Raw genomic sequence first — 12,836 nt, 5'->3', positions numbered from 1 at the left:
TTTCTTTCTTTCTTTCTTTCTTTCTTTCTTTCTTTCTTTCTTTCTTTTTAGAAATACCTTCCCGGATTACACATTTCCATGGTTACATTACCCATTTGATAATACTTCACAGTTAATGTCATCTGATATCAACCCATGAGTGAAGTAGACACATGAGTATCATCATTCCCTTTTTATGGATGAGAAAACTGAAGTCCAGAAAAATTAAACTATCTAAAGTCATAGAGCCAGAGAGGGGCAGAACTAGGACTAGAACCTACGCCTCCTAAGCTCTGATCAGGTAACGTCATTTAAGTAAAGACATGTACCACCTGTACTGTCAGCATAATCATCCATTCTGGCTGCTGGTGGAGTGATCTGCCTTCCTTGGGTTTCATCTAATCCCTTTATGCTGCATTCCTAAGCCATTTTCTCAATTTGGTCATCACCCTTTGTGTCAAAGCCCTTTTATTCACATCTATGCTTGATCTGTCAGCTTACTGGGTTCAGTCTGCTGGGTTTATTTTGCACTAAGAGTGTCATTTGCCATCAAGAATCAGGAAAAAAGTGAGGGAAGTAAATTCGCAGCAAACCTGGTTAATTGTCCCCTTTCGTCCTCAAACTGTAATATGTAAGAAAGACATAGCCTCCAAGATTAGCCCCAAAAAGAACTCAGGAATGGAAGAATCAAGCACATGACAAAAGAACACCAAACTCATAAACTCCCCACCCTCTCCTCTCCCCAGGACCCAGGACCTTTGACAATCAATCAGGAGTGATATCTGTGAGATGTCTGTGTCTTAAAGCAAATGCTGCTGAATCCTAAGGCCCCACCAAGACAGAGCCCCAGATTCCCACAGAAAAACAGCCTTTATTCCCCATCCGACAATGTCTTGATGGCCTTACAAAAGAATTCCCAAGAATAATGCAGGCTAATGTTGCATTAGCGAAAGTAAATGAAAGTCATAGAATTTGGAGGCTAGGAGAAACCTTGGGTGCCATCTAGCCCAATACCCCTGATTTTAGAGCAGCAGAAAATTCCTGCACTGGCTGGTATGGTTGTATCCTGAGCATCTACTGCAGTGCTTGCCACAGAATTAGGTCTTAATAAAATATTTGTTCAGTAAATGGATAGATGAAGTATAGTGGATTGAGATCACTTAGAAAGCAGACAAAGTCAGGATTACGGGATCTAAAATAACCTCTATCCATGTTAATTTAACAAATAATCTTAAGAATTATTGTAATCTTTTTTCATGTACATTAGTTCATTTAATCCTGAAAATAACCGCTTGAAGTACTTTGTTATATCCACTTTCCATGTGAAGAAGCTGAGTCCCAAAGTTTGAAGTAACTTGCCCAAAGCCACATGCTCAGTGAGTAGTAGAGTTAAAATCTGAACCCAAATGTGTCTGGGTTGTCAGGCAGGCTCCATTCTAGCATGCAGCGTCATATGCAGGAGTCAATGCAGTGGACATGTTCTCTTGGATCTTTGACCATAAGCATAGAATGAAGAGAGATGACCCTTCAGGATTTTCCTAGAAACATCTAAACTGGTCCATGAATAGACCTCAATAATGCAAACATTTCCCAAATCCATGATCAAATCAGACCTACTGGGAAATAGACATTTTTTAAAATGTCTTTTTAAAATGTTTTTCCCAAAATGTTCTCATTTGAGACATTCAAAAATGTCCAGTCAGCCCAAACAAGAACCACCTATGAAACAATGGCCAAGTCAACAGACCTAGTCAGAGTTAATGAGCCTCAACTCACGGACCAAAGCCTACATCACTCTTTTTAGCAACTGGTGCAGATTTTCTCCACTGTAAACCCAAAACCGTCCCCACAAGTACTCCAGGTCTTTTAGGATGGAAGCAGTTCCTTACCGGATATCCCCATGAGCCATTCCCTGCCTGGAACTTGGAGTAGTAGCTGCTTCTGCTGGTGGTCCCATAGTTGTAATTGTCAGCCAAGCCATCATACATGGAACCTAGAGGAGAAAGAAGGGGATTAGGACAGGGATGGCTGTGATCTTCATCCACCCCTCTTCCTCAGGGCATCATTTCTGCATCCAAATCCACTATGCCCATGGAGAAGACCAGGTCTGAGCTCCTGGAGGAGAAGGTGGGGAATGTCATCTCCATCTATCTCCACATCCTCCGCAGCCAGGACCAAGAGAAGGGCTACCATAGACCCCCGCAGGGACAGCTCTAAAACTCTCATCTGTCCCCTTCCCGGGAGCCCAGTGGCTCTGCTGCTGCTTGGGTAGGTTAACACCTACAGGTCAGGACTTGGTCTGGAGGGCCTTGGAGCATGGCCATTCCAGTCCAGGGAATCATCACTCCATGTTCCACAAGGATAAGATTCCCACTCGGGGGAGACAGGCAGGATCCCAACATTCCCAGTCCAGCAGCAACAGCTGATTAAAGACTGATTCGGGGGAGGACTCTGGATTCAAATCTCAGCCCAGCCCCTACCAGTGACCAGACAAACTTCCTCCTCTTCTTTCACCTCCAGCATACTCTGGCTGGTGAAGGGGGAGCGGCGATCAACCTCAAAGGTCCAGTGAGGATTAATTAATGTTTTCGGAGTGCTTGGAGACCCACAAATGACAGGCTCCGCAGGAGGACAGAGTGTCATTAGAGTTATTAGTGGCAAAGTGGCTTTGCATCACAGAAAACAGAACTGAGTTTGGGGCTCCTAGTGGGGCCACCCCCTTTTCTCCCTTTCACTGGCCAGCAGGGAGACCCCATGGGACAGCCTTGACTCCGCACAAGCTGGTCTGTTCACCGTCCTGCTGTCCTTGAAATATGGCCAATGGTGACAGGCTCACCACTTTACTCACGTCTCCTTCCATGCCGAACCTGCCTTCCCTCCTCTGCCACTACCTTCTAATCTTGCTTGTCTCTTGAAGCCAAGCTCAAGACCTCACCCACTTCAGGAAGCCCTTTCTGACCAGCGCCGCACAAGGCAATCTCTCCTGCCTCTAAACACATACTGTCCTGCTCTTGATAGCCCAGGTCTCATTCTGCCCTGCGTCTCATTCCCTCAACTATACTGGGAGCTCTACGAGGAGTAAGCCATGGCTCCGTGGCCTGCTCCACACTCTTGTTAAGTGATAGCCTTGGGGGATGAAGGCAAGTGAGATCCAGTGAGAGCCTCCTAAGAGGGATATGCACTCCTTTTCTCTAAAGTGATGGTCAGATTCCCCCCATCAGAAACCCTGTCTAGGGGTAAGAGAGTTGGGCAGTGATCTCGCCTGGCCAAGTTAGCTACTCCCCATCTGCCACACCCACTTAGGCTCCCCAGCCATTGCCTGGGGGAGCAGGGCTGGAATATCTGAGCTGGGAGTAGAGGGAATAGCCATGGGGCAGCTTAGGAATGAGGCAGGGATCCCCACCTGGTGCCACCTCCCCTGTCCAGGGCCAGGTAAACCACCCATAGCCCACAGCAGAGGGTGCTGCCCGATTCCCTGCATCCCTCCATCATGGACATTAGGGGTCTCGAGCTGTGGCAGACACAGCTTGCCCTGGGGCCTAGCGGTATTGATATTGGTCCTGGTTCTGGTGCCTGGGCAAGTCATCTGCTCTCTCTGAGCCTCAGTGTCCTCTTCTGTCAAAAGAGAGGGCTGGCCTCTTACATCCCATAGGCCCCGTACAGTTCCAGTGGTGGTGTGATGACAGTAACACATGACTGACTGCATTCAGAGGAGCCAACTCCTCCTCTCCAGAGATACAGCTCGGCTTACGAGGAAGAAGGGCAGACATCAAAGGCCACACTACTGCCTCGTTTGCCACCTGCCTCAGAGTCCTCTGAGAGGCCTCCCCTATACCCTAGGCCCAGCCCTGACTCCGGAAGGGCCATCCGCCTTTGAGTGACATCCTGAGACTCTGCTGTGTGGCGCATTGAACCTCTGGTTTCCTCCAAGCTCCGGTGGAGTGCACACAGCTCTTCCTCCACCTTTCCCCAGCAACTGCTCCTCTGGCAAGACTGTCCTTATCAGGAAGAGGCTGGAGGTAATCTCGTGGGCTCAGTCACTCAGGACTGGTACTCCCAGGGAAGGGAGCCGCAGCCAGGCACACTCACAGTCAGGACCCTAGGTGGCCAACTGCCAGGTCTTGTCTGCCTTCCTTCCACCCAGCCCACTTCAATCATTCTTCCAAGGTTTGATACGATAGAGTTCACTTGGCTCCAGCCCTGTGAGCAGGTATTTCTCACTAAAGGTCAGGTGTGGGTCAGCCAGCTGCTTCTGGATGGAAAATTTGGGGTGGTGACAGACAGAACTCTACGGAGCACTGAGGAGGCCTCCTGCTATGAGAAGCAGCCCCAGGGATCTTGCACCAGGGCCTCCTTGCCCGTCTTCTGGGAGAGAACCTGTCAGCATGATGCCGCTGTCCTCCTGGGTCATCAGATGAACCATCTTCTCCCACCACACCCTGCACCTGCCTGCCTCCCTCTCATACACTCTTCTCTGTGTGAAGGTAGAGGCCTCTCTGCCATGGAGGTGGCAGTGGACACACAGACACATGGAGGAAGAGGCCAGAATGCCCTACAGTTCCCAAAGCCAGTCCCCATGTCCAGTGTGAACGTTGGTAAAGGCAGGTGTGACTGTCACTCACTTGTGGTTGGGCCAAGGCCTGCAGGCCCTTCCAGGCAGTTCCTGAAGGTGTCTCCTAAGACCTTTCTGTAGTTGGGGTCTGCTTGGCTCTGGTGAGAATGAGGGTAACATCACACCTGCCTACACTGCTAATCTGGCAAAAGTTGACAGTATTTGGGGTGGAGGTGGTGAGAGAGGGGAGGAGTCCATAGTTGTCACACACCTGAAATCACAGCTTGCAGTGTGCCAGATAACCAAGGAGGACTGGGGGCAGGTGTGCTCTCTCTGCAGGAGTGCTGTTCCCACAACAAAAGTGATTTTCCGTGCTCTTGACCCTGGGGTGTCTGGCTGGTAAGCAATGCCCCCTAAAAGTCAAGTTCAACAGCAAGAGCATGGGCTTCTAATGAATGTAATGGTGTTAGCTCACTCTTCCACTTGGTCCCCAATGTCTCTAGAACACAATTCTAGGAAGCCTTTCCTGATGAATGACACCTACTCCCATCTCCATCTCATGCCCATACCAGTCTCCACCACCATGTACTTTGGATGCTCTCTGAAGTGCGAACCACGACTCTTCTTTCCTTGGGACCTTGAGCTCAGGGCACTGCCACAGCTGGGTCCGGGCCTGACTGGCCTGAACTGGCTCTTTGTGTCAATGACCTCGTCTCCCTTGCCCAACCCTTGTGGTGAACGTGCTCTGATGCCTGGTGCTTAGAGGCTCAGAATGGGGTCAGGCTCTCCTCCCACTCAAAGAGGTCCCTGGTGAGTGGGGTAAACCAGGAAGAGAGGAGGGCTGCTGTAGCTCTCAAATACTCAAGGCCACCTCCTTGAGGAGGACTCTTAGTTCCTGGGGAATGGGGGAGGGGCTAGTTCCCAGCTCACCCCGCAGAATCACTCCTACCCTCCAGATAAGCATCTGCTTTCCCCCTCTTCTCCCCAGATGGGCGCATGCACCATGAGCAGGGATGTGGTGGCTTCTCGGTAACACTGACAGTGTGCCCAACCTGCGTGTCATCCTCAGGAAGCATCTGCCCACCCACAGAACCCCAGGGTCACGGAGCAAGTGCCTCAGAGCATCTGCCATTTTCCCAGGTATACAAGCAACACAACCTGCTCTGTCCACATAGCTTGTCCGATTTTATGTCCCTGTTTTAGGGTGTAAAACCATCTCAGAAAATCTACCGCTCGGGTCACCAATGTCCTGGCACACTGCTTCCCTTTGGTGCCTTAGACAACGACGGGCTGATTCTCTCTTGTGTCATCGGTGCAACTCAAGCTTTCTCACCTACAAAACCTTTGCAAATGGAGGCGGCTCTTTCTTTAGGATGAGTGGAAATCTCTCTCCAGTAGGGGCAGGCATGCCTTTGCAGGGATGACTCATCCTCTTCCACCTCCAAGCTTTCAAATAGGTCACACTTACTGCACCTGAAACATTCTTTCTCTTCTTCTCCAACCCTCCCCCTGCATTCAAAACCTTACACAAAAATCAGCTTCCCCTAAAGATGACCCCACCCAGCTCTGAGCACTCCAAACCTGCCAGCATAACCACGTCAGCGCTCAATCCAGTGGCTGACTCTGCACTGGCTTATGGGTTCCTTGGAGTGTGGCTTCTGTACACTTGTGTGTGTGTGTGTGTGCACTCCTCCCAGAAGGTAGGGCCTGGGTCTCCCCAGCCAAGCTGGGAGCTCCCTGAAGCAAGGAATCTTCACCTTTGGTAGATCCACACTACACACCCCTAATCCCAGAACATCAGCCTTCCTGACCGAGAGGCTGCCTTGCAAACAGAGGTCATCAGGAAACCCGCTTTCTCCACTCTCTTTCTCCTCAAATCCTTCTTCTTTGTCACAGAGAAAGCTGCTCGGAACAGATTCTTGCTGACTCTGTCTCCCTTAAGGCTGATGCTTCTTCTAGCATATTCTACATTTGAATAAAGCCCACCTGTCCTTCAGCATGAAAAGCTTGAGAAAGGAAGCTCATTTTCCTTTAGTCTTGAAAATGCCTTTACTTCACCCTCTGAAATCTCTTTCACCTGTGGTGCCCAGAAAAGCTAGGCCCACAGCAACAGGAATTTAAATGAGATAACAAGAACTGCCAGGAAGTTACTGCTGAGACAATATTCTCAGAGGTGTTTCGGAGTGGGCAGGAGTGGACTGTGTCTGCAGGATGGTTCTAGCTCCTGGAGGGAGGACTGGCCAGCTAGCCTCCTGCCCTCTCTGCTGGGCTGCTGGGAGCACCATGACCATGCCTCCCAAACTCAGCAGCTTCTAGGAGATGGGGAGGGCAAGAAGTTCAGCACAGCCTCACCGGGCACTTTTGTGTGGCTCTTGACCTTTTCCTGGGTGTACGTACTGAACAGAAATGCTGAAACAAACTGGGTTGCTGTGACCTGTGTTCTCTCTTCTCCCTCTGCAGCCCATGTGACTCCCTCAGGCTCTGCTGAGGCGCATTCAGACCCGGCTCTGCCACAATCCTGCTGCTCTTTCAGCAGATCTGTTCATGGCCACCACCAAGCCTGAGGACTGGGCAGAACGTGGGAACATCCTGTGGGGACAGGACGGGCGCAAGGGGTCAGGGTGGTGGGTTAGAGTGGGCAAGGGTCGATGGGTTCAGGTGGGGTTCAGAGTAAAAGGATCTTGCCAGCAACTACTACATTAGGAGTGTGTGTGTGTGTGTGTGTGTGTATGAGAGACAGACATGGGTATATGTCACTGTATAGGGGTGATCACCCATGCTGGATCTATGTGAGTGAAGGACAGGGACTGGAACAGTGGTTCTCCAACTTGGCTATACATCAGAATCACCTGGGAGTTTTTGAAGCCCCGATGCCCATGTCATCTTCATACTCACTAAGTCAGAATCTCTGGGGGTGGGACTCAGGCATTCGTGTTGTTTTAAACTTCCAGGTGATTCCAATATGTAGCCAAGTTTGAGAAGAGTGGATGAGAAGACTTTTTAATATGTTAGGATGTTTACAAGAGAGACACGATGAGTGGCATGCCTTGAGGGGAAGAGCTTTATGGCAGTACAGCTGCTGGCGGTCTGGGCAAATGGTTTGCAGAGCTAGAGAGTTATAAAATCTATTTCCAAAGAGTGTTACCATTGCAAAGCACTTTGGAGATGATCTAATCCAACCTCTGACAGCTGCAGAGATCCAAAGAGAGGCAGCGACTTGTCCAAGATCGCACACCAGGCAGCAGTAGATGCCAGGCTGGGCTCCTGACACAGCACAGCTGCAAGGACACACGTGTACACACACGTAACGTATGTGTGTGCATGTTACGTGTGAGTACGTGTGTGCATGTATGGGTGTGTGGATTCATGTGTGAGGTATATTGTGTATACATGCGTATATGCATGTGTGATGTATGTGTGTACACATGTGTGTGCATGTGTCCAGCGTATGCCTAGAAGGGACTTCACATGAAGATCTCTAACATTCCTCCATTTTATTTTGTTCAAACATTACACATCTTCTAAGGGTCACGCCTCATCACAGAAGCGATTCCCAGATTTCTAAACCTAGAACAATTGGCACATTGATACTTACAATGATATGGGGTAGGGGGAGGAATTTGTACTTTTAAAAAATCTCTGCCAAGGAGCAGGATCCAGAGAAACAGCATTTGCTGCGAAACACCCTAGAATACCCAGCATTTTTGCATGTGTTGTAACAGGCCAACGGAAATTCTGGCTAAAACTCCAACTTCAAGCCAAGGTGCATTGTAAAGAAACAAGAATTGGTTCATTTGAAGTTTAATTAGTATGTTTCACCAATGGAACAAGCTAAAGCACACATAACCATTACCATCTGCAATCTCAGCTTTGGTCCCAAGAAAACAACCCCAGAAGTGATGTCTATGGTCAGGAAAAGAAACTTTCAAGAGACTCTAATGAACAGAACATTCACTCTGGCAGAGGCTCATGCTGAGACACAGTCAAACACAAATACAAAAAGCCATCAAAGTGGGGGCTCCTGAGGCAAGCTCCTTCACTGTGCAGGCTATGGAGTTGGTGCAAGCGTGCCCCCTTCTCCCCTGACGAGGGCTGAATAGACACAGGAACCACAGAAAGGGAGCAGATACCTCCCCTGGCCCGACATTGCCTCTGGCCCCTATCTCTGATTAGAGAGAAACAGAGGCTTAGCAATTTTAGATGGGAAACAGTACTTCTGTGAAGAAGGGAGAAAGACAATTTCAGGCCAAAGGCTGAAATAAAAAATCATGGATGGCTTAGCAGGCAGTGAGACAAAGCAGGCAATGGTGCTGGTATTGCTAGGACTTCCCTGGAAGGAGACGTGACAGGTGAAAGGAAGTTCCTTTCACTGAACTGAGTGTGATCTGTGTTCGCAGTGGTTGGGGAGCACTTGGGTTAGGGCAAATGAGATTCAGGTTCAGCTCTAGGAAGAGATTCTAAGTGAAGTTATAAAGATCTGGAAGGTGGATAAGTGTTTCCTTCCCCATCCTCAGGGAGGTCGTTTCCCTAGCAAAGATCTTTTGCTGGGTGGTGACATCCCCCTCAGTTTCCCCTTGCCTCCCACACAATCTGGGAAGAAAAGGATGCCAGACACCCTGAGGCACACAGGGACAGCCTGAAAACACAGGGGAGCAATACTTCAGGGGCAGTTCAAGATGGGTAGGCAGGTTAAGGGCAACCTCCTTCTGCAAGGTCTCCAGGCCGCAGAGGCCACCTTCTTCCTGCCTGGGACCTTCATGACCAGGGTGAGGTGCCTGTCCGATCTGCAGCACTTCAGGGAGGGCATGAGTGCGACAGGCATTTGGTGACAGGCTCCAGGGGCCCTTTGTCCAGCCCTCAGTGGCTCAATACTCCCTCAGTGACAAGAGAGAAAAGAGCCCTAGTGGAAAGGAACTGAGAAGCCACTTATATCACAGGACCAAGGATGGCTGGTCCTGACTGTCCTTCCTGGGGTACAAGGAGCAGTGCCTACTCTTCCAGGCAACCTGTGGGGTGTGGCTGGCCTTTCTTAACTAGGGGAACTTTGGATGGGATTCAAGGGGCTCAAGAAGACCCGAGGTGAACTGACTCTGCTCTTGGAAGAGACTAAAGGAGAATTTGAATCTGTCCAGGGGGCGAGGGAAAATGTCTGGGCATGGTCCTTCCATAGCCACCAGCTCATTCCATTCCAGGAACCAAGGCAGGCTCCTGACAGGTAAACCAGCATGAGAAGGAGGGAGCAGAGTGAGTAGAGGTGGCCGCAGAGCAAATAGGGGACGCTTGGGCGTTTCTGATGGAGAGGACAAGGAAATCTGATGAAAACTAAGCTAGCTAAACCAGAAACACCAGCTCCAAGTGACCAAACCGCCTCTTCCAGCAAGGATGCCTCTGGGGAAACGAGCCTCCTTTAGGAACCTCTGCAGAGTCTGAGGGTAGAGGGGACACGCCCACAGGGCCAGACTTTGGAGTGTCTGGAGAGGTAGCCATCAGCATCAACCCTCCCCTGAATGAAGTCCCCTGAAGGACCTTGGGAGGAAAAACAAAGAGGGAACAAAGGAGACCTTATCAGATAGAGGTTCCCCACAAAGACCAAGTCCAGAAAGTGCACTTCATGCTGACAGACACTCAGCCGATATCCTGATAGGTGGGAGGAAGAAGGGGTCTTTGGGGCACCCAGGGCCACTTGAGTTTTCTGGAGTTGTGAGCCAAGAGCTCAGGCTGGGATGGAGTGGAAGTGAGAAGGGGTCAGCCAAGTCTTGGGCAGAGAGGAGAGTAGGTTGAGCAGTGCCCTGGGCTATAGCCAGAAATGGGGGCACTTTGTTCTTCCAAACCTACTTCTAAAGAGGCTAGGAGGCACCTACCAATGCACCAAATAAAAGGGAAGGAGGCCTGTGCTCTGGAGGCAGCATGACCTTGAGTGAAAATGTGAGGAGAGGAGCCCAGGGCCCAGACAAAGGCAAAGAGCACACAGAGCAGCAAAGGCCTTTAGGTCTGGGGGCCAGGAAGTCCTCTGCCCGCCATTTTCCTTCCCTCGGCTCTACATGGGGCCACTCAGGAATGGGGGCTAGGGAGTGGGTGGGGGGACAGAAGCCAGAGGTAGAAAGTGTGAGGTAGGTGTGTGTGTGTGTGTGTGTGTGGTGGGAGAATGGCCAAGGTTGGTGTCTTTTGTCTCCTTCCACCTTGTTACCCTCTGCCCCTCACTCTCTCCTAAGGCCTATCTTAATAAATAAGTCTTGGTTTACCTGTACTGGTTAGTGGTGGGTAAAGTCTTTATTAGTATTTTACTAAACTTAGCTAAATAAAATAAGTAAATAAATAAACAGGTGGAATCTTTGCTCACTCGTGTGTAATTCTTACCAGGCATCCTTTGTATTAAAGCATTTATTTGGTCTATAAGCTCTCCCCTGTCAGGTACTGCCCCTTTCTCCTTGAGTTTCGCGGGTGCTGCCCCTTTCTCCCAGGCTTCCCCAGTCATGGGATCTGGCCTCTCAGAGGCTGGAGGAGGGGGCGCCAGGCCCGGGATCCAGCTTGGAAAAGTTGCCGTGAGGGCTCAGCTAGAGGTCTCCCCGGGACTTAGGGGGATTTCCAATCTGCCAGGCTCATTCCTTACTCTCCCCATGAGGCACTTGTCTACCTAAGCTGGGTGAGGTAGAAAGAATTCAGTGGGAAAGAGGAGTTCTGCATTGGCTATTCGGGAAAGAAGGCATCCTGACCCCCTTCCCTGTTGTCAAGGGACCCACTGGCCCTGGGGCAGCCTTCCAACTAGGCTAGCCTCTTTCAGGAGGCTCCCAATAAAGTGCCCTGGAGTTCCAGGGCCTCCTCCCTGCTCCCTGTGCCACTTCCCCGTCCCGCAGCGCTTCTGAGTTGCACTCTTGTCTCAGCGACTCCCTCACCCCGCTCGCGGATACACACGCACACAGGGACTGGGGTTCCCCTTGGCCTGAACGCTGGGCATCGGCCGCCAGCTGAAGGCCAGGAGATCAAGCCCAGGAAGGTCGAAGGGTGGCCCACAACCGTTTGAGAGCGCGGGGACCATGGCCCCCAGGACAGCCAGGGTGAGACATGATGCAGGGCTGATCCCTAGAGCAGCATCCGAAAGAGAAAGCCGTCCAGACCCAGGGCTCAGGGACAGGAGAGCCGCTCGCAGGGGATCCTCAGCCTCCTGGCACGCTGGGAGATACTCCCGGCTGTGTCCCGGTGAACCACCCATACTTGCTCACTAGCGCGCCATCGAGCTTGTGGAGCTGTCGAGCCAGCCTCGGGTCGCTGTTCCACCTGCTTGGAACCGGCTAGGAGCTCGGCTGCTCGCATTCAGCGCGTAGACCCTGCATGGGGCCAGCAGCCCCTCGCCTCCCCGCACCCCCTGGGATGCTTGCGTCCCTTGGTCTCCGCCACTGGGCCAGGGCGCTCTGAAAAGGGGCACACGGACCACGCGGGGGCCGAGCCTTTACCTCGATTAGAGTGGCTCAGGGTGGACGACTGGGAAGACTTGGACTTCTGCCGCTTGACGGTCATCATCACCTGCTCCTGCACGCGCTGCCTGCCAGACGTGCCTGTTTTCATCTTTTGGTCCGACGGCAAAGCCAACGTGGAGTTGTCCTGGTCCTGGAAGCATTCGTACGCCAAGGCGGTCTTGAGCGGCGAGTGGTTCATGGTGGCGGGAGGCGGGAGGCGCGCGGCCGGGGCCTGGGAGAGCAGAGAGGCGAGGCGAGGTGCGGTGCAGCGGGCTGGCGGTAGCGTGCTCTTCTCGCTCTCAGCAGCTCCCTACGGCCATAGAGTGCGTGGTCCGTGTGAGGGCTCCCGGCAGCTGCTCCTGGCGCTTCCACCGCGGTTCTTCCCTCTCTGGCAGTGGCGAGGCCCGCCCTCCGTCAGACAGGATATACCACCCCTGCCCTGCACCACCCACTCCACCTGGCCGCGCGCTGCTGCCGCTCAGACGCGGAGCTGCAGGGCACTGCTGCTGCGGAGCCAGCGCTCTTGGGGGCAGGGCTGCGAGTCCCCCGTGTAGGACACTGGGCGCCTTCCTGCTCGCTCTTTTTTTCTCTCCCTTTCCTCTCCCCATGAGCAAGAAACGTCGTAAGCCTTGAGGCCCCAGGGAGACGCCCCTCTGTCCTGTTCTGCCGGCTCACTGAGAAAGCATGTGTTCAGCTCAGGAACCGAGGGAGACCTCTCTCTAGGAAAAAAGGAGTCTTTCTTGACCAGGCTGCCCAGGAGAGCCAGGCGTCCATCTCCCTCTGTACTGCGGTCATGGCAGAGACCAGCCCTGGCGGTGGAGGCTCCCGGGCTGATGGCAGAACCATAGCTC

General features: G+C 51.9%; 1 protein-coding gene across 1 annotated transcript in view; it reads right to left on the bottom strand.

The window, feature by feature from the left end:
* The window catches only part of PKP1 (plakophilin 1), a 49,976-nt gene extending 37,541 nt beyond the window's left edge, over positions 1-12,435 (bottom strand). Inside the window, exons 1-2 of the mRNA XM_017896596.1 lie at positions 11,983-12,435; positions 1,869-1,972 (exon numbers count right to left, since the gene is read on the bottom strand). Of these exons, the coding sequence (XP_017752085.1) occupies positions 1,869-1,972; positions 11,983-12,184 (306 nt within the window). The 5' untranslated portion in view covers positions 12,185-12,435. The remainder of the gene's footprint in view (positions 1-1,868; positions 1,973-11,982) is intronic.
* Between the last annotated feature and the right edge of the window lie 401 nt (positions 12,436-12,836).

The sequence above is a fragment of the Rhinopithecus bieti genome, unplaced genomic scaffold, assembly GCF_001698545.2.
Source record: "Rhinopithecus bieti isolate Rb0 unplaced genomic scaffold, ASM169854v2 scaffold_24392, whole genome shotgun sequence".
Taxonomy (NCBI): Eukaryota; Metazoa; Chordata; class Mammalia; order Primates; family Cercopithecidae; genus Rhinopithecus; species Rhinopithecus bieti.
The sequence above is the reverse complement of the archived record's forward strand: the minus strand, read 5'-3'. Positions and strand labels throughout refer to the sequence as shown.